We start from the raw sequence: 19249 nt of genomic DNA on the forward strand, positions 1-19249 counted from the left end.
ATAGTGAAATAAATTTGAGCGAATGAATAATTTGCACTCTTTTGGCGATTCCAGCGTTAGAAACACGTTATAACGTTTCTAAAACATTTTGCAAACTCTACAATATAATTGTTTTTTCATTATTCGAGCAAAGCGTTAACTGTGTCGCTAAGGGGTCCGCAGAATCGGTCTTTGATCAAGGTAAAAGCGAACGCGCTGTTGTAAGAGCGGTGCGGTAATTCGTTTGAAAATTCGTCCGGCTCTTAGAATTTGTTTGCGCGATGCTCTCCGCGCGGCGGTGACTCGCTGAATGCGTCTTTAACGTGGGGAACAACAGTGCCGGTCTGTTTTCGGACGGTTTCATCTTTCATTTCCTACAACAACGAGAGCGCCGGCGATCGCGACGGACGTCAGAACCACTGCCGTAGAAAAGTACGAAGCGTGATCGAGAAAAGAAACCGGACTCTCTCTATTGGTTTCTTCGGGACGACGGTATCGGATAAAGTTTAATGGCTTTCCGACGCGCTACCACCGTGCTCTTCTGTATTGCTCTCGGACAATTTTCGTCGAGCTGTGCGAATGTCTCAAACCGTGCCATAAACAATTTCATGCGAGCTCGGTCATGCTATTCGGTGATATATTTTAAAACGGTGAGAGAGATGGAATTTATAAAATATATTCATTCGCTGATTTGCACTTTCTTGATGATTCTGGCATTAGACACAGCTTGCAGAGTTTATATTATATAATATTACAATAATATAATATTACAATAATATTATAATTAATATAATATTATAATATTTTGCATGCACTAAAATATCCTATAGAAATTTCATTTCAGTGAAATCAATTTGAGCGAATGAATAATTTGCACTCTTTTGGCAATTCCAGTGTCAAAAACACGTTATAACGTTTCTAAAACATTTTGCAAGCTCTACAATATAATTGTTTTTTCATTATTCCTTTGTACATGTTCTTGCAATTTGTCTACTGAATTTATGTCGCATTTACTATTGAGACAATACAATAGAAATGTCACTTCAGTGAGATCAATTTGAGCGAATGAATAATTTGCACTCTTTTGACGATTCCAGCGTTAGGAACATAACCAGCGTTGACATAACCTTAACATTGTAACATTTCTAAAACCTTTTTCAAACTTTACAATATAATTGTTTTCATTATTCCCTTGTACATGTCCTTGCAATTTGTCTACTGAAATTGTGTAGAAACTTGCTCCTTTGCATCCTTTTATCTTGCATTTACTATCGAGACAATGCAATACAAATCTCACTTCATTGAAATCAATTTGAGCGGCTAAATGATTCGAATATTTCCAGAAGCCCTTCGGAGACGTCCTTTGCGCGACTCGCTAAACAAAAAAAAACGTCCACGTTATCGGAATTGCTTCTCTAAAAGTTTGGTTACGTCCGGAAGTACCTTGGGTCGTCGCAGGTCTACCGATTAGCCCGAAAAGTCCGGAAAGTCGTGGGCAAACCCCGATGAAATTCGGGTCGATAGATAATGAGGTTTCGCCGCAGATTCCCAGCCGTCGTTTCAAGGCGTTTCGCCAGGAGCGTTTGCCTTTACGAGGTGTAAATTACACGGAGACGAACGCTGCGATCGTGCGAAGAAATGAATTTATTTCGCTTTGGTTTCGCGGCGGAACTCGCGTCTGTCGCCGAACACTGACGATGTTCCCCGGCAAATCCCGACGCCCCCCTCCCCGCCCGCCGCCGTGCCCCGTTGTTTTCGCTCGGCAACGATGGGCTACGTTTCGACGATCCATCGGTATCTATCATCGTAATAGCCCCGGGAAAAGTACGTGCGCGCCAGCCCTGAATCGGCTAGACATCGTGACGCACGCCGTTGCCTTTGAAAATTGCTGGAACAGACTATTATTCTCGTTGCGCGCGCGTTGTTCTCTCTGCTTTTCTCGAACTTGGCGTGCGCGATCGGAATTCAAGGATCGCTGAATATTAAAAGTTTCCCTCGGGCTCTTGCAACTTTGGGGAAATGTTTGCGATAGATCTTCGACGACGGCGTTCAATCGTTCGCGATTAGACTTGCAAACCCGCGTGCATTTATGGCGTCTGCGACTGTCCGATGCACGAGAAATCGTGTATATCGATAAACAGCGATGATATCTGAATTTTATATTCTTAAGGAATTTTTTAGTCAATGAGGGGAAACTTTTTTTTCTTAGTTTAGTTTTCATTTTATGAACTTTATCGGAAATTTCTTCGATAAACTTTTCGATCGTATTCAATTTTAATTATTTGTATTTGTATTTCAAATGTAACTTGCGTTTTGCTAATTACAGGATTTTTATTAACGAAAGATTTAAATGTAAATGTTAAGTTATTATTAATATTTGATTTGTGATTAAAATTAGGTATATTTCTATAAAACTATTGAATGAACTTGATTATAAAGAGAATAAATTGTAAATTAATGTTTCCAATAGTAATTATTATAAAATTTGTACCTATAATTATATTTATACGATTTATTAATATAATGATTATTATATTATATTATAAATAATAATAATAATTTATTAATAATCTATGATAATAATTCTTGTATTGAGAACTTTTTTCCTACTTTATTAGCATTTAACGCTTGTATTTATTTATTTTTTATTAAATTATTCCTGTTTAAATCATACAATATTAATTATTGTAATTTCTTTTATTAATCAATATTTAACAATATTATATTTTTTATTTTATAAAATTTCTACAATTTTCGTTTTATATGTACTTAATGAAAATAAAATTTATAATAAAAATTCTTTAAGTTATTTTATAAATCCTCTTAATACAATAATCTTTAATGTAATAATATTTATAAATGCTCAATTACCTCCTTTCATTTCTTTTTCGTAAAAATGATTACTTATTATAATTATTCGATTAAATTTATTAAAAAAAGAAAAAGAAAATGCTTTTATTTTTTTTAGAAAGAATTTCTATATTTGGAATATTTTTATTTAATTTTTATGTATGTATATATATATTTTAAAAAATTACTTTGCAAAACAAGGACTTGCAAAGTAAGAATATATTTAAATTTGCAATTTAATATTTTAAATTAAATTATACAAACTTTATAACATCGGAAAATTTCTTTCTCACAAATAAATTTACAATTTACTCCTTTCACCGAGCATAATATTAAATTTAATTAACTAATTTTTATAAATATAATTGTATGCCGTACCATTTTCTCGACAATTACAGTGATTTGAACTTTTTCCATTGCAATGATTTCTCAAAAGAAAAAGAAACATTGAATTTATTAAACAAGTAATAATTTATAAATTATTACTTGAATGTTTTCGTGAAAAGAGTTTAGAATTTAATTCCGACTGAAAGGAACCGAACAACATTCGCGCCTAACAGCTTATTACTAGAAATCTCCACCACGAGTTCGACTCGTTAAAGTACGGCAACAAGTTGAGTACTAAACTACCAATTTACATAAAGAGAGATTCGCAGTCTATTCATGATCCTCTGGTGTAAGTTTCAAGAAAATTCATTTCGAGAAGAAACAATTTTTGCCAGTGATTCTATCTACGTGTACTTGCGGATCGAAAGGTCGTTAGCAAAAGTTCATAGAGCTTTTCAGCCATTGTCTAAACATGCTTCTGTGCCACTAATCTAATACCAAACTATACCACCTTGTTCGACGAAGTTCATTGGACACTATTATGCAAGCTGGAACTGTATTACCGTGTTCTACATAGTTCAGGATCGACCATTAACTTATTCAGAGGATTAAGCACCTTTATCCTCTATTGACAAGACAGTATAATTTCAGTTTATTAATTTTTAGTCATTTTAGTTTCTGGTTTAGTAATTTTTCTACTCCTTCTCCCGCAAATCTTTCCATTTTTGGACAAAAAATTTATATAATAAAATTATATAATAAAATTTTTTTAACAAAAATGTCTTTCAAGATTTTGTCGACAATACAATTTTTCCAATACAGTCACAATTTTCTGTCTCATCTAAGAATTTTCGTTGCAAATACATCAAATCCGCAGTCTAGTTATGGCAATATACTCGATTTCACAGTTCCAGATTCGACTGTCTGTAAATCTGCACGATACATGAACGGTATACATTTTTTAAATCGGCGACTTCGTACGCAAAAATTAAATGTTAACCCTTTGCACTCGAGTGGTGACTCCGAGGCACTACTAAAATTTGTTATATCACGTTCCAAGATAATTTTGATATTAACAAAGTTTAGATTTAAAAAATTATTAAGAGTGTAACTGTCGTGTGAGTCCCAAGAGTCAATTTCATACGCATAAAATGCATTTCGTCATATAAAATAAAAATATTATACGTTAGAAAAATGATTTTATGTTTACAGTTAAAACAGCTTCGAGTGCAAAGGGTTAATAGCGAGCTAATTGACGTGTTAACCCTTTGTACTCGAGTGATGACTCTGAAGCATAGCTAAAATTGTTGTATCACGTTCCAAGATAATTTTGATATTAACAAAGTTTAGATTTTTTTAAATTATTAAGAGTGTAACTGTCGTGCGAGTCCCAAGAGTCAATTTCATACGCATAAAATGAATTTTATCATATAAAATAGAAATACTATAAGTTAGAAAAATAATTTTATGTTTACAGTTAAAACAGCTTCGAGTGCAAAGAGTTAATTCTAAATAAATAATAATAAGTCATCGTTAGATCAAAAACAGAGCCTAATTCCCACAGAGAAAACGTTTCAACAAGCGATCTCGTTCTAGCTTCTCTAAAACCATCAAGACTGGTAACTCTAAAACACTGAAATTTGTCGAATCCGTATCATCCGTTTCCAGGAGCCAGTTCGGATAAAGGGGAATTCTCCGTGTAAGAACGTTAGAACAGCAGACGACCGACACCGGCGTAATAATAATAAAAGTTGCGTGATAGCGGAACCCTGCGAGACCGTTGCATGCGTTTATTTTCCCTGGGGATTAATTTCTGGGCTCTGGTTATTAGAGATCGTAAGGGACGTATGGCTCTCTCGCCCAGAGGAACTACAAGGCACGAACTCTCATTAACGGATGGCTTAACGTTCCTAGAAATTTCACAGAGCGTAACGGGATTAATCCTTCCCCCCGCGACCCGGAAGAATGCATCGCCGTCATAGCTGCGTATTACAATTTCGTTCGTTTTTCGAGAACGGGGCGCTCGACGGGGCGGCTCTGCTTCTCCTGCTAGCTCGACTATCGGGGGTTGTATGTACGTTGCATACAGCTCTATGAGCGCGAGTTGGTCACTTTATTAGCTTTAATAAACGGTCGCGGCGGAGGCGCAGTAATGGAATTCGATCGAGCTCGGTGTATCGGCACGCTGGGCCGCTGGCTGTGTTCATTTGTTTCGCCACGGTCGTGTGGCTTTCCTGTTTTGTTCGGCGTTGTTTTGTTTTCTGTTTCGTTTTCCGCTTCAAGGAACAAAGTTTCCGGCAAGCCCCGAGGGGTGGTCGCGTGTGTTCGGTAATCGAAGGGAACGCCGGAATTTTTCCGCGAAAACCGCGCCTCCGTGTTTCCAATTTTATCGCGCGCTCGCCGGATATCCCGGTGTCCCCGTTTCGTGTCCAGATTTCTTCGAAACAAGGCTGTGCGCGGACTCCTTCCGCCCGGCTTTCGACGAAAATAAGATTGATCGTCGCGGGAGAAACGCCGCCCGCGTTTCGTTCCTCTCGTTCACGATCTATGTAATTGGGTTATCGTGAAAGAAATTATTTTAATGTTAAATAAAGCTCAATTTTTTCTGTTGAAAAATGTATCTTTATGGTACCTTCATGGTGTTCCGCGTTCGTAAAACTTCTGGTGCTTATCGGTAAATACTCGATCAAGTGCGATTCGAGGCTGTCGTTATTATTGAAATTTTTACCGTTTAAAGAATGAAGTTCGAAATAAAGGATAATCCGATGGCACATCGCTTCCCATTATTGTAAACAAAACTGCGCGGAATTTGTTTCTATATTAACCTAAAAGTGTCAACTACCAGAGCTGGAAACAAGAAAATTATAACCTTAACGAAAGAACGACAATGTAAGCATAATGCTATCTATTGGTGCAAACCGAAATTACTTTCTTGCCAACCCGATAAGATCTCCGGACCCAAAAGATAAACAGAAAGAAGGTATTAAACGGTGATAAAGGGCGACAGCGCGAGAGCTCGTGAAGAGTAATCGCGCGAGAGAATCGGGATGAAAATACAGAGAAAGATGTCCGAAAGCGTAAACGACGAAGATGGTTGCTGTAACGCTATCTATTGGTGCAAACCGAAATTACTTTCTTGCCAAGCCAATGCATAGATGGACACAAGTAATTTCGATGATCATCGTGATCGTTAACTTCGAGGTTAAGATCGTTAACTCGAGATAGTCTGGAACGACTCAAAGCGTATAAATTAATTGTATGAAGCGTGGTTTGGAAACTTTATTTCGTGCGCTTCGATGGCTCAGATTTGTGCGCCATGAGAGGAAATCTGGGATTCATAGTCAAGGATTGTTCCACGAAATTGTTTAATGCTAACAAAAATGCCGATCGTTCATCAAGGACTTCTTCACGGTAACGTGATCCAATCGCTTCATTTCATCCGACGTGTTGTTGAATGTTTTGCTTTCAGGGGACAAATTTAAATTTATTTCGCCATTCCACAATTACACCAATGCACTTCCGCGAAGGACAAACTAAAGAAGTTCGATCAACGGTGTTAAATTGTCCTGTATCTGTTCCTATCTGCAACAGGAACAAAATTATAACCCAACTAAAACTCAATTTGGTTTTTTTGGTAACTCAATTTATCCTGCATTGGACCTAATAATTAGACTGCAAATTATTCTGCGTGCACAGTGCTCATACGCTAAAATTAAGAACACAAGTAAACATACAATTTTAACAAACATTAATGACTCTATTATTCTATTTTCAGCGCAAGAAATCTCCTGATAGAAACAGTCTCTCGTTCTGGTTGTTATGAAATGATTCACGAAAATTGAGATTTCCACAAGGACCCCTCTGGTTTGCAAACAATCTAACCTCGCGCATCAGAGTCAGCGCCGACGTGTCAAGGAGTCAATATTTTGGACGCTAAAAATTCTGTCGAAGAGTCGCTAATAGACAGGCGACGATGAACCCTCGCTATCCAAAGGTTGTTCCACCAGGCGAGGAGCTCGCGAGCGGACGCAGATTACGCCCGTAAACGTCGCAGCCGATGACAGACGAGGCAAAGGGAAATTGAAATTCGAAGAGGCCGGTCGCCTGCGATGGGAAAAGAGCCCCGCGTGTCCTCGATGTAGCGGTCGTTCGGGGGATGGAAAAAAGTCGCTGACAAAATTGAAGGATCGTCTCCGGGCAGCCTCGTTTCGTGGAAGAGCGCGAGCGCGATAACTTCGATCCTTCCGACAACGGCAATAAAGAAGGAACACGTTGCCCTTCTAATGGCATTTAGCTATTGTCTCTTTACGCCAGAATTAACGACAGGGATTTAGAGAGCGTGGGAGAGCAGCATTTCCAATTAAACGAGCCGCCGGCGCCTCCTTCGAGCCGGTCTTCGATCGGCTGCGACACGGTTTTTTTTAATTGCGGTTTCGAGCCGACCTTGAGACCAAGGGACGTTTTAACGGCCACAGAAATTCTCAACAAGGAGCACAGTTTCGAGCAACGAACATCTTCCTCGCAAAGCGAACATACTTTTTTTGCATCTTCGATCCGACCACGTCGAACAGACGTTGGATACAACGAATGCATTTGCATAAAATAACAGAACGAACTTCGCTTCTTTTCACTACGGTACGTAAATATGAATCATCGCGTGAAGTTACTTGCAGCTCCGTTTGATCTAAATATATATATAATATAATATATAAAATTAATAATTAATACTATTAATATAATATATAATCAATATATATTATTATATATAATATATTATAATATAATATAACTATATAATTATATAATAGTTATATAAAAAATATATAAATATATAACAAAAAAATATAACTATAAATTAAAATATATAATATAACTATATAACTACATAATAATATAATAACTTGAGCTCTAAATATGAATTTTCCAGCTGTTTCCAGCGATAATCTCGAATGACGTTACCGAATGCGACCGTGCCGGCTGTGAAATCGTCAAATGTAGCTTGCCACAAAACAAAATAGGTAAAAAAACAAAACAAATATTTATTAGCAGTCATTTTTATTCTCCAATTCCTCATTTTGAATGCTTTATTTCTCAAACAAGGTTAAACATGAAATGGTCTGACCGCCACGAAATCGTCCAATAGAGCTTCTCCAGTAACACCGAACAGTGCGAACGACCATAATCGCGGGCACTATACTTCCCCGAAGAAGCAAAGAACACGATCTCCACCAGGATAAAAATTTCGCCTCGCTTTCCTTCTCCTGTTTACCGAGCGACGATGTTCAACGCCCAAACTGATCTTTGATCGAGACCACGCGGCGAGTCAGTCGACGCGACGATTACGCGCAGGATGTTTTACCCGACGCCAAACAACTCTTGGTAACCTACGCTCGTCGATCGTGACCGAACAGATCGTGTGCGACCAGAAGAACGCTGACATCCAGTTTCCTCTTCGGCGGGAACGGAGGGATGCACCGAGGCAATAAACCCAGCGGGACCATAAAGAGGGATTTCGCGAAAGTGTATGCGGTCAGTAGGGGTGGGCAACTCGGTCAGAGTGTTATACGAAACAGCCTACTTCGACCCCCCCCTTATTATCAGGCGTCGTTCTTTCACACAAACAAAGCGTTCTCGAATTTTCAACCCCTTTTTCGAACCCCCTTTAAGCCCCAGAATTTTCAGCCACTCTGAGACTTGCAAATTACAGAAGACAGAGGAAAAGTTTCGAGACAAAAGATTCCTCCTTCCAATGAGATCGTGTCGTAATCTTTTACTGCTGCAGCGATTCAAACTTTTCTGTTATTAATCATTCTCTAGTATACATGTATCGTGTGGCTACGTTTTCTTTGGGAGCTTGACGGCTGCAAGAAAGTTGTGTTTCAACTTGAAAGCGAGAAATCATTTTATATTTTATTGAATATGTAATGTATGTATATGTATATCCCGGTGCCACGAAGCATAAAACAATTTACGAAAGACTGTAACGAGTGTCCAGAGTCACCCCAATTATGTTTACAATGTTTTAACGAATTCCATCGTGACTAATAAAATGTGTTATGCCAAGGTTATGTCATATTTTCAGAACAAATTTAAATATAAGTATAATTTATTGGTATGAGTATATTTTATATTTTATTATCAGTATAAGTATATTTTATATTTTATTATCTTATTTTATTATCAGTACAAGTACATTTTATATTTTATTAAAAAGTATATTTTATACTTTATTATGTTATTATTAGTATAAATACATTTTATATTTTATTGTTTTATTTTATTATCAATATAAGTACATTTTATATTTTATTATCAGTATAAGTATACTTTATATTTTATTATCAGCATAAGTACATTTTATATTTTATTATCTTATATTATTATTAGTATACATACATTTTATATTTTATCTTATATTATTATCAGTACAAGTACACTTTATATTTTATCATCTTATTTTATTATCACTATAAGTATATATTTAATATTCATTTTTGTTTACTTCACACTTTCTCGTTACCCTGTATCGTCCATACTCGTCAATAGTTGTGTTACAAATAAAATTACCACGTCACCCAGATATGTTTAACGCGGCGTTCAACGCGTTAAATCGGCTCTTTCGTTTCGCAGTGGCAGAAAAATTAATTCTCGAGACAAATAATTAATCAGCATAGGCCACTAACGGAAGGACCACCGCGAGCGGTGTTATTAAATAAAAAATCCTTCCAAAGATTTCCTAATCTGCCTAAGAAACCTCTAAGATCCCTGTTCATCTGATAATCGCGAAGCTTCTCCTTCAACTTCTCCTGGATCCCGTAACCGGCGACTACCAAAACAAAAATGCGCAACCCTCGCACTTTCAGACAGCCTCGATTCCGGATATATTTGAGTCATCAGGTCTCAGACTTACCACATATCTCACGAGAGAGCAGAGTATCGTTGTAGAACGAACGCTTATCACGTGAGCCGGGCGTATCCGCTAGTCATATCCTTTCACCCTAATCTCCTCCCGATACCTAGGCAATCGTCTCTCTTCTTCTTCTTCTTCCCCTTCTCTCCGCACTTTTTCCCACGGAAAACACACTTTCCTCTTCGGCAACGTCCGTTTTCCTCGCTGACGACGAACGAAAAACGCACTTTCTACACCCCGGTTTTCGCGTTTTTCTTCAACAACGTCTTCATCCCCTTTCGTTCCAGCCTTCTTCGGGGTCTCGGCGCATAGAAAATTACCCTACTTTCTTCGCGCACAGCAGAAAATAAACCTTGCTCCGCTTCTCGCGGTCCCTCTTCCGGTTTCTTCTTCTTCCTCTTCAAGTTCTATAGACAGTTCTTTCCACAGGCTCTGCGGCAGTTCTAGCAGCAAGAAAGCGACGCGATTGTAACAATCAAAGCGCGCTCTTCGTTCCTCTTCAGGCTCCTCTTTTAGTCCTCTCCTCTTTCCTTCAAGAACTTGCAGTCAGTGTTCCTCCGGTTCCAGGTCTATCAGCGAGGTCTAATCGCGATCACTATGCCAACAAAAAATTGAAAGGTCACTCTCTCTCTACACCTTGTGCCCTCGGTTTCCTCTTTCCATCCCCTTCGAGCGTACAAGTCCCCCGGTACAAAGGAAATATTCTTGCTCCAGTATCAGCGCAGGCCTTGGCAGCAAGGAGCCGACCTAATCGCGTCGGTCACTATGCCAGCGTAAGAGAAAAACACCACTTTTCACACCGTCCCCCTTCCTCCGTCAGCTTTTCTCTCTCAACCCCCCTCCCTCCCTCCCTCTCTATTTATCCTCCTTTTTCGTTTCTCCCGCGGTCTCGCGCGCACGTCGTCGCCAACCAGCGTCGAAACGACGCACGATCGTGTCGCGATCACTGTGCACGACCAGGTCAGCGGAGCACACCACTGCGATAAAGAGACCACTAGCCGAGGGAGCACACCACTGCCAGGCTGCCAACGGACACGCAGAGGCAGCTACGCACGCACGCACGCACGTACACATCCATGTCGCTACCACCGCCGCGATATTCCCACCACCACCACCACCACTCCTTCTCGCCTTGTGTTTAAACTTATAAATAGATATCTGGGTGCGTTCGATTATATTTATATGTACGCGGCTTCTACCTGTGTGTGCGCGCGTGTCCCCGCGGCTACGTGCACGTACACGCACACCTGGACACCTCCTCCTCCTCTCCCCCTCACGCCCTCGCGGTTTCCACGAACGCGAAAAAAATCGTGCGACCTGCGCTCGCATTATTCATGGTACACCTAGTTACGCGGCCTGCTCTCTCTCTCTCTCTCCTCGATCTTACTCCTCGCTCTCCCTCACCCCCGTCTGCCCCCCTACCCTCCCTACCCCATTCGGGATTCATCGATCGGATCGTTCGACGCGCCGAACCTCCGGGAAGATCGCGGCGATCGGCTTTTGCCTCTCCCTCCCTTGCTCCACCTCTCTCTCTCTCTCTCTCTCTCTCTCTCTCTCTCTCTCTCTCTCTCTCTCGCTCTCTCACACACTCGGTAACTTCCGCGTACACGAGGGCGGGTTTGCAACTGTACGCGTAGAGAAAGAGGCGTCGTCGAATCAATCGCTTACCTGCTCGCTGCGTGCATATCTTCGCTCTCGTGCTGCTCCGCGATCTCGTCTCGTGTCTCACGCAACAACCCGCGATACTTTCGAGCGTTACTCTCGGTTCACCCGCAGGGACAACGACTGTTCGAGTCTCCGTCTGGTCCCTTCCTCCTCCTCCTCCTTCTCCGCCTTCGACGCCACCTCCTCCCGCGATCCGCTCTCTCCTCCCGTACCGCCTCGTCCCGTCCCGTCCCGTACCGTTCCTCTGTCCCACGGAGTCCACCACCTCCTCCTATCCGTCCTCTTCTTCCTCCTCCCCGTTCTCGCCCTTACGGAGAACGAACATTACCCGGCCTCCACGGTGCACGGTCCTACGCCACTGCTACACCCCCGTACTATGCAGCTTCGCGTATCCGTAACTCTCCGTCTCTTTCGAGACCACCGGAAGCTCCGCTTTCTTTCTCTATTCCTTCCTCTCCCTCTCGCTCTCTCTCTTTCTCTCTTGGTCTCTCCGCTTAGCCAGAAATCGCAAAAATTCGACGCAGGGGTTATCCCGAGCGCGAGACCGTTCGCGAGAGAATCTGGTTCGAATGGTTCCGATGGTGAAAATTCTCTTCTTTTTTTAAATATCCTCTGTAACAGTCACGGTGACGACGACGACGACGACGACGACGACAACGACCACCACGACGGCAACGGCGACGGCACACGACACGTTCGACTCGACGATATGCCGCCGGCTCGACGCCAGCGACGCCTGGCGTCTCGACGCCCACCCTCCCCCTCCTCTACTTATGTGTGAATGCTGCGTGCAGTGTGCGCAGGCGGGGATACGCGGAACTTGTTTTTCGAATCGAAATTCAAGTCCGGGTAATGCGAGATCGGCCGCGGGTCGCCTCTGGCCCGGGCATCGACGTCCGGTTGGTTATTTCTTGTAGCGATCGTGGAGCACGTTGAAGTTCGTTGAAACGTGTAGTATGGTAGATCATACTGCGTGAATGTTTCACCTTGGACGGATGGCTTTTTGATCACGTTTCAAGGACAGCCGGGAACTATACCTGGGGATCGATATGAGTTTAATATAATAAATAATGTAATAATGTAATAAATTTCTCTCGGTGTAATGAGAGCGATTGATTCGAGTAAAAACAGTTTCTCCAAGGCTTTGGTCAACGGTTGAAACGATCTTTCGGGAAAATTTTGAAACGTAGCTATTTTCTGAAATGACTGTACCAGCTTAGACTAGCATTGTGTAAAGTTTGCTCTTAGAATAATTTGTATGCAACGCTACGCGATCAATTCTGAATTTTTGCCGGCCTTTGAAACTCGAAAGTAACCTCGTCTTCGCGCCGAAATTTAATTCCTTCATGCAAGAATCAATATGGCCGAAATTTCGTTGGACGCTGACCGGATTCGACGATTTGAATGTCGTCCGTGTTCGACTGCGCGCGCTGCGATTCGACTTCCCGAGCGAACCGATGCAGCGAAAAATCCATTGGATGCACCGGCGGTCTGTCGTTTTAATTGATATTCCTCGGTTCGATGGCTCTGTTTACCCGAACCTTTTGAATTCTCGTGCGCGTCCTCGACCGCGGAATAAGATAACGGCTGGACGAACGGAGGAAAAGCCGAGTGTCCATCGGAATCCATTTGTCAAAATGTAACGGGCGCCTGACGAGAATGAAAGAACGATTGAAACGAACGCGGTGAAAATTCGCGGGAAAGCGGAGTCCTTGTTTATGCGCGCGTCTATTTATACCATCGTTTGGCAAGATTGTACCTCTTTCGAAGAGGATCGATGATAGCGGAAAGCGTTGCGCTGTATGCGAGCGAGAGAACGAAAGTGAAACGGTTATCTTGAAAGAGAAATGTACGTCCAATCGTGTATGGCGCGTTACAGAGCGTGAAAGAGTCTTTGAATGATGTACTCGTTACACGACGGACGATGCGCCGCGAAGTCGGACCGCTTGACGCGAGGGTAGGTTAAACATCGAATCGATACAAGTGGCGCCATCTTGCGACACAGCTGCCATTTTGCATCCGGGTGCGACGGGTAGGTAAAACAGTTTCGGGCGAAGTGTCCCAGCGATTATCAAAAGAAAACGTTGGCCCTCGGAATCGTTTTGTCATCGTACCAGAGATTATCGTTTCGCAATTAGAAATCTTCGGCGAGAACTGCCGCGGCATTTTTTTTCGTGGGTACCGTGAAGCGTGAGATCTATAATTAACAACGCATCAGTCTACCCGTAGAACCTTAATTCTATTCTTAAACCGTTCCGCCGAAGAAAAGATAAGCCGGGGTTGCCGAGGGCCTGTGTTTTATTTATACAACATTCTCTGTCTGGCTATATTTATATATGTACCGAGAAAGCAACGACTTTAAAACAGTGTGCAAAATAAGTAAGATCCGTTCACGAAATTTCCGAGTTCACGAGCGAGGGGAATCGGAGTCGACGGAAAGCCACTTTTTCCAGCGTTTCGACAGTCGGAAATAATTAATTAAATGGCAAAAGCGATTATTGTATGCCTGGAACGACTGCGAGTGTGCTGATTTTTCGCAGTGATCCCAGCTTCACGCCGATCTTTGTAGCCTCCGGGTTTTTTGCTCCGGATATCTGTACAACGTCCGAATTATCGGGACGGAAATCATTTTAGTTCGCAAAACATTATTTTACAACGTAAACGTTAACCTAACCTAAATCAACGGTCGCGCGTGGAGCGAAACGAAATGTACGTTTGAATAGGCGGCCGGCGTTACGTTTTATAAACTCCGTCCCCGCAAGAAAAAGTCGGCGGATTCGACATACTATTTCGAACCGATACAGACACCGATTGTACAGTAGAAGGAACAAAGGTATTCGCACATTTTTCGTGTTCATCGGTGTTCAAGGACTTTCTCGAGGCGGACGGTTCTAGAAAGGAATACGCGTACGAAAAAGCAAATAAGCAATTTAGAGCACGAACGAGTCAAGAAACACCTCGATTTGTTGTTCCCCGGACAAAATTCCGTTAATGTTAGTAACGAAACGATCACCGGAAACGGTCTGGAATTTCCGGCGTTGCCCGTTGAATCTGTCGTTCCGATTGGAGAGATGGATCGCGTCCGAGCAGAAAGAACGAATAGCGTCGTGTTAATAGAGGCTTAGAGGGAATCGGAAACTGTTGCTGACTCTCTTTCTTTCGGTCGTAAGCCGGCACCGGTTCACCATAAGAACCGACTGTGACGCGTGCCAACAGCTCCGAAATTATTCTGGTGGCCAGTATACCGTTGCTTTTTACTGATCTCGACCGTTCGACCAGTCCGCTTGCTATTTCCCGACGTGGTTTTAACGCGGTAAGTCCAGAAATCGAAACACGATGGCGGCGGTTGACTGTTACCAGAATCAAGCCCAGGCCGAAGGGACTGGGCAACAATCGCAAACGCAACAGCAGCAGTCCCAGCAACAGCAGCAGTCCCAGCAACAGTCGCAGTCCCAGCAGCCCCAACAGCAGCAACAGGCTACCGCCGGGATCCCGGGCAAGGACGACGAACGTAAACTCTTCGTCGGCGGCTTGTCGCGTATCACCACCGACAAGGAGTTGCGGGATCATTTTGGCAAGTTCGGCGAGATCGAGAGCATCTCCGTGAAAATCGATCCCTACACCGGCATATCACGAGGTTTCGCGTTCATGGTATTCACCAACCCCAAGACGATCGACAAACTCTTGGCCTCTGGTGAACATTATATCAATAAACGAAAGGTCAGTGCTATTTCTCTTTTTTCTCTCTCTCTCTCTCTCTCTCACTCTCTCTCTTTCTTTCTTTCTTTCTTTCTTTCTTTCTTTCTTTCTTTCTGTCTTTCACTGTCAGACCATTCAATTCAGCTTGCGAACGTAATTTCTCCAACTCTCCGTTCTATCTATCATCTGTGCGTTCATGGTCATATAAGGAATCTTCTTGTCCAGGTTGATCCCAAACGAGTGAGCAAGAAGCCCCAGTATGGCAAAATTTTTGTGGGTGGCCTCACCCCCGAGATTACGGACGACGATATTAAAACGTACTTCGGACAGTATGGCACGATCGTCGAACTACAAACACCGTTCGATAAAGTGAAGAACCAAAGGAAAGGTTTCTGTTTCATTACGTTCGACTCGAAAGAAGTTGTATATAAATTACTGAAAACTCCGAAACAAACGATAAATGGCAAGGAAGTGGACGTGAAGAAAGTAAGAGCTAATCTGGTCACGAGAAATCAAGGATTTTGGGGGCCCGACTACGGGTACGGTTATAGTGGCGGTTATGGCTACATTCCTGAATATTGTAACGGTTATCAAGGCGGATATGACGATATGTACGCAAATTTTGACTACGAAAGTTACGACGACTACGGTAATATGGGATACGGAGCCCAAGGTAAGCCACGAGGAAACGGTCAGGGACCACGTCAGTTTCAGAGACATCAGCCCTACTAATAACAGGGTATATGAATCTTACATACTCGAAACTTGGTGATAAAGCAAGAACATAGTAAGGAGTAGACCAATGTTATTTAGATACAGTCCGAGACTGAGATCAGGGCATTTGGGACGAAAGAGCTTATGAGATCTTCGCAAGATCTGTATTCAAGCCCCAAATATCCTAATCTTTATACGTATGTACATTCGAATGTACAGTTTCTAAAGGAAGGAACAAATTTTTTCATTGATCTGTAGTCAGGAGTGATTTGTTAAATCGAAAAGAATCGTATCTTTCTTTTTGCGTGCGCACGTTTTCTCATGTATCACACGGAACGATCTATTAATCAGACTACGAGAGAGAATGTCCAAATATTTTTTACAAATGTTGAATTTTTCCTATGAAGAAACACTCTATCCTACATATACATGAGGCAAAGTATGAGGAGACAGTAACTAATAGCGAGACCCTATTGAAAATTCAAAGTGATTGATTTACTCCTGGTTTCTTGTTATTCATGATTCATAATACTAGCATGTATATCTTTTAATTTAATACTCTAATTATTCTTTAGCATATTAAGTTGCATTACTAAAGTATTGTTTATTATATGCTTGGTGTTACTCTTATTATTAAAGATTAAAAAAAAAAACAAAAAAGATGAACGCGACGCTGTGTTGTCGTTAACGATAGAACCATTTACATCAATCAACAGATTTTCAGTTTGGAAAGCACTTTGTCAGTTAGAAGTAATATCGATAGATATATATAAAAAAAAGAAAAAGAAGGAATTACCATTCATGGACCAATGGTTCGTACTCCTAATTAAACGTACTTCTTCCTCATAAATTTATAACATAAACGTATTATCTATTATCATCTAATTGTTTATATTTTAAAAGTAAGGCTTGTAACTTATATGAATCATAAGGTATCATGATGAGAGATATACGCATCTTCGTATGTAATATGTATATGCGTGTACACATACATAAATGATGTATATGCGTATGAATTAGTACATAATAAAGAACAGTAGCGATTAAGAAGAAAGATAAAAATATTTCAAAATAAATATAATTAAAATATGAACGTCCTGGGTAGATATGCGAAGAGTACGCGAGTGGTAGAGGATGGTTACAAAATATTTTAAGACAACATTTGGAAGAGCAATAATTATTATTATAGATGGTAGCACGAGGTTTCTTTGATAATTTTATTATTTCACATTTTTAGTATCTTTTTTCTGTTTTCTTGATATTTTAATTACCTGTTAATTAAAGGAAAGAAAAAGCTTGCAAAATTTAATTGAGATCATCAATGCTTTGAGAATGTTGTTGTTACTTGCACTCGTGTACTCCTTTATGTGGAAGACATACAAATATGGCAAATGAAAATAATTGTGTCTTGTTAACGCGAACAAAAAGATTCGTAAACACTGAATCAACAGAATGTTTAAGGCATTGTAACGAACCACGTGAAGAAATGGCAAATCATTATATAATTTAGTCTACTACGACATTTCTTTCGCATTTGCTTTTGAACAGCAGTTCCTGTCTGGTATGCAAAGACTGCTCTTCGTATCGCGAGAAAGACTGTTACTATGTAGAGTATCATGCGATAATGATACATACTTAGGGAATTTGACAGCCAATAGAACTTGTGATTTTCTCGACTAAAGAAAAAACAAAGAAGAAGGAATGAATAAGAAAAGAACGATTATATAAAAAAAAAAGAAAGAAACGACAACAAGATTATAGCAAATGTAGATATGGCATTACGAGACTACATTTAGGTACATCGAAATTATATTATACACAAGGCTGATAAGGCTTTAAACATTCAAGTTTTTCTCAGATGTTACAAAAGTATCGACAGTTTGGCTTAAATACGATTAAACTAAATAAAAACACAATACGCAATGACTAGCGAGAAACTCGTTCTCTAAATGAAAGAATTTTAAGCCAAGCTAATTGTGCTTTTGAAATTAAATCTGTATACTATGTATACCATATTTGCTGCGTGTGGAAAAAAATATATATATACACATATATATATGTTTATATATATATATATACATATATATATATATATAAAAAAAAGAGAACAGAGTGTGAAATTAAAGGAAATAACACAAATATTTTGTTACTATTGATTACTATTCGCCTGTTTCACCCATGACACAGTGTATATTTTAATTATAACAAAAAATAAAATATTCATTATTCGAAAAAAATACTTTGTGACATCCTTGTTTTAATCAAATCTTTAACTCCGAGATTAGAATTACATAATGTACACTAGTTTCATTCAGTTCCAAATTAATATAATGTTATGAGCGTTTTCGATAGCGTATTGTTTTGTATTTAAATCATTAGAGATTTCAATTTTTGTTCTGATTTTTAATTTCCCCGAGTGCATTTGTATTCGATTATGTTACAAGAAAAAAAAAGAGATCGATTAACATTTAGTGATCATACATATATACATATATATATGAATTTTTAGTAAACTTGTATCAACGAATAATGGTTTTGAAGTGAATAAATTCATATTAACGCTTCTCTAGATTGTAAACTAACTGAAATAAATTTGTGATGACCATTTGTACTCTAAAATGTTTTTTCGAACATTAAACATTTGGTAATTGTACGATTACAATTTATGAAATATATTGAATTTATTGGTACGTGTCGTTATTCAAATCTGTTATCCCTGTTCAGATTACGGAATTTATTTACTACGCTTCTAATTACGGCGAAAACTTTCTCATAAAGCATAAAAAAAATAAATAAAAAAACTTAAAAAGCCTGCTCAGATTTAAGAAAGTTTACAGATCTCATTAGACGCTAATGATTAGAGCGTCATTTAAACATAGATTACCGAGCCGATGATTTCAATGATTAAATTTCTTTGATCAACGATTGGCAATTAATTTCATAAATCAGACGAAACAATCCCAGATTCGTTACGATAAAAATAATAATACAGCAGAGATTCTCTTATCCGAAGGTTCATCTTATTATCGTTCTATTATCTAAAAATTTTATTCAAACTCTCTGCTAGACGATAATGTATCTAAATAATATGATTACGTAACGGAA

The 19249-nt window shown here is 40.1% G+C and overlaps 1 protein-coding gene and 2 long non-coding RNA genes across 3 annotated transcripts; 2 read left to right on the forward strand and 1 right to left on the reverse strand.

Annotated features, from left to right (window-relative positions):
- Positions 1-3907: 3907 nt before the first annotated feature.
- On the reverse strand, positions 3908-5864 carry LOC117217830 (uncharacterized). The gene is made up of 2 exons (XR_004489646.2): positions 5789-5864; positions 3908-5701 (listed from the first exon to the last, which is right to left on the reverse strand). It is a non-coding gene; the product is annotated as an uncharacterized LOC117217830 (long non-coding RNA).
- A 564-nt stretch (positions 5865-6428) lies between these two features.
- LOC117217823 (uncharacterized) lies at positions 6429-9275 on the forward strand. Its single transcript, XR_013035158.1, has 5 exons — positions 6429-6567; positions 6626-6790; positions 6932-7791; positions 8084-8174; positions 8257-9275. It is a non-coding gene; the product is annotated as an uncharacterized LOC117217823 (long non-coding RNA).
- A 4581-nt stretch (positions 9276-13856) lies between these two features.
- Positions 13857-18834, forward strand: LOC117217822 (RNA-binding protein squid). The gene is made up of 2 exons (XM_033465670.2): positions 13857-15451; positions 15656-18834. Exons 1-2 carry the CDS (start codon positions 15068-15070, stop codon positions 16160-16162), a joined length of 891 nt encoding a protein of 296 aa, XP_033321561.1. The 5' UTR covers positions 13857-15067; the 3' UTR covers positions 16163-18834.
- The last annotated feature ends 415 nt before the right edge of the window (positions 18835-19249 follow it).

Source organism: Megalopta genalis, unplaced genomic scaffold (assembly GCF_051020955.1).
Source record: "Megalopta genalis isolate 19385.01 unplaced genomic scaffold, iyMegGena1_principal scaffold0023, whole genome shotgun sequence".
Lineage (NCBI taxonomy): Eukaryota > Metazoa > Arthropoda > Insecta > Hymenoptera > Halictidae > Megalopta > Megalopta genalis.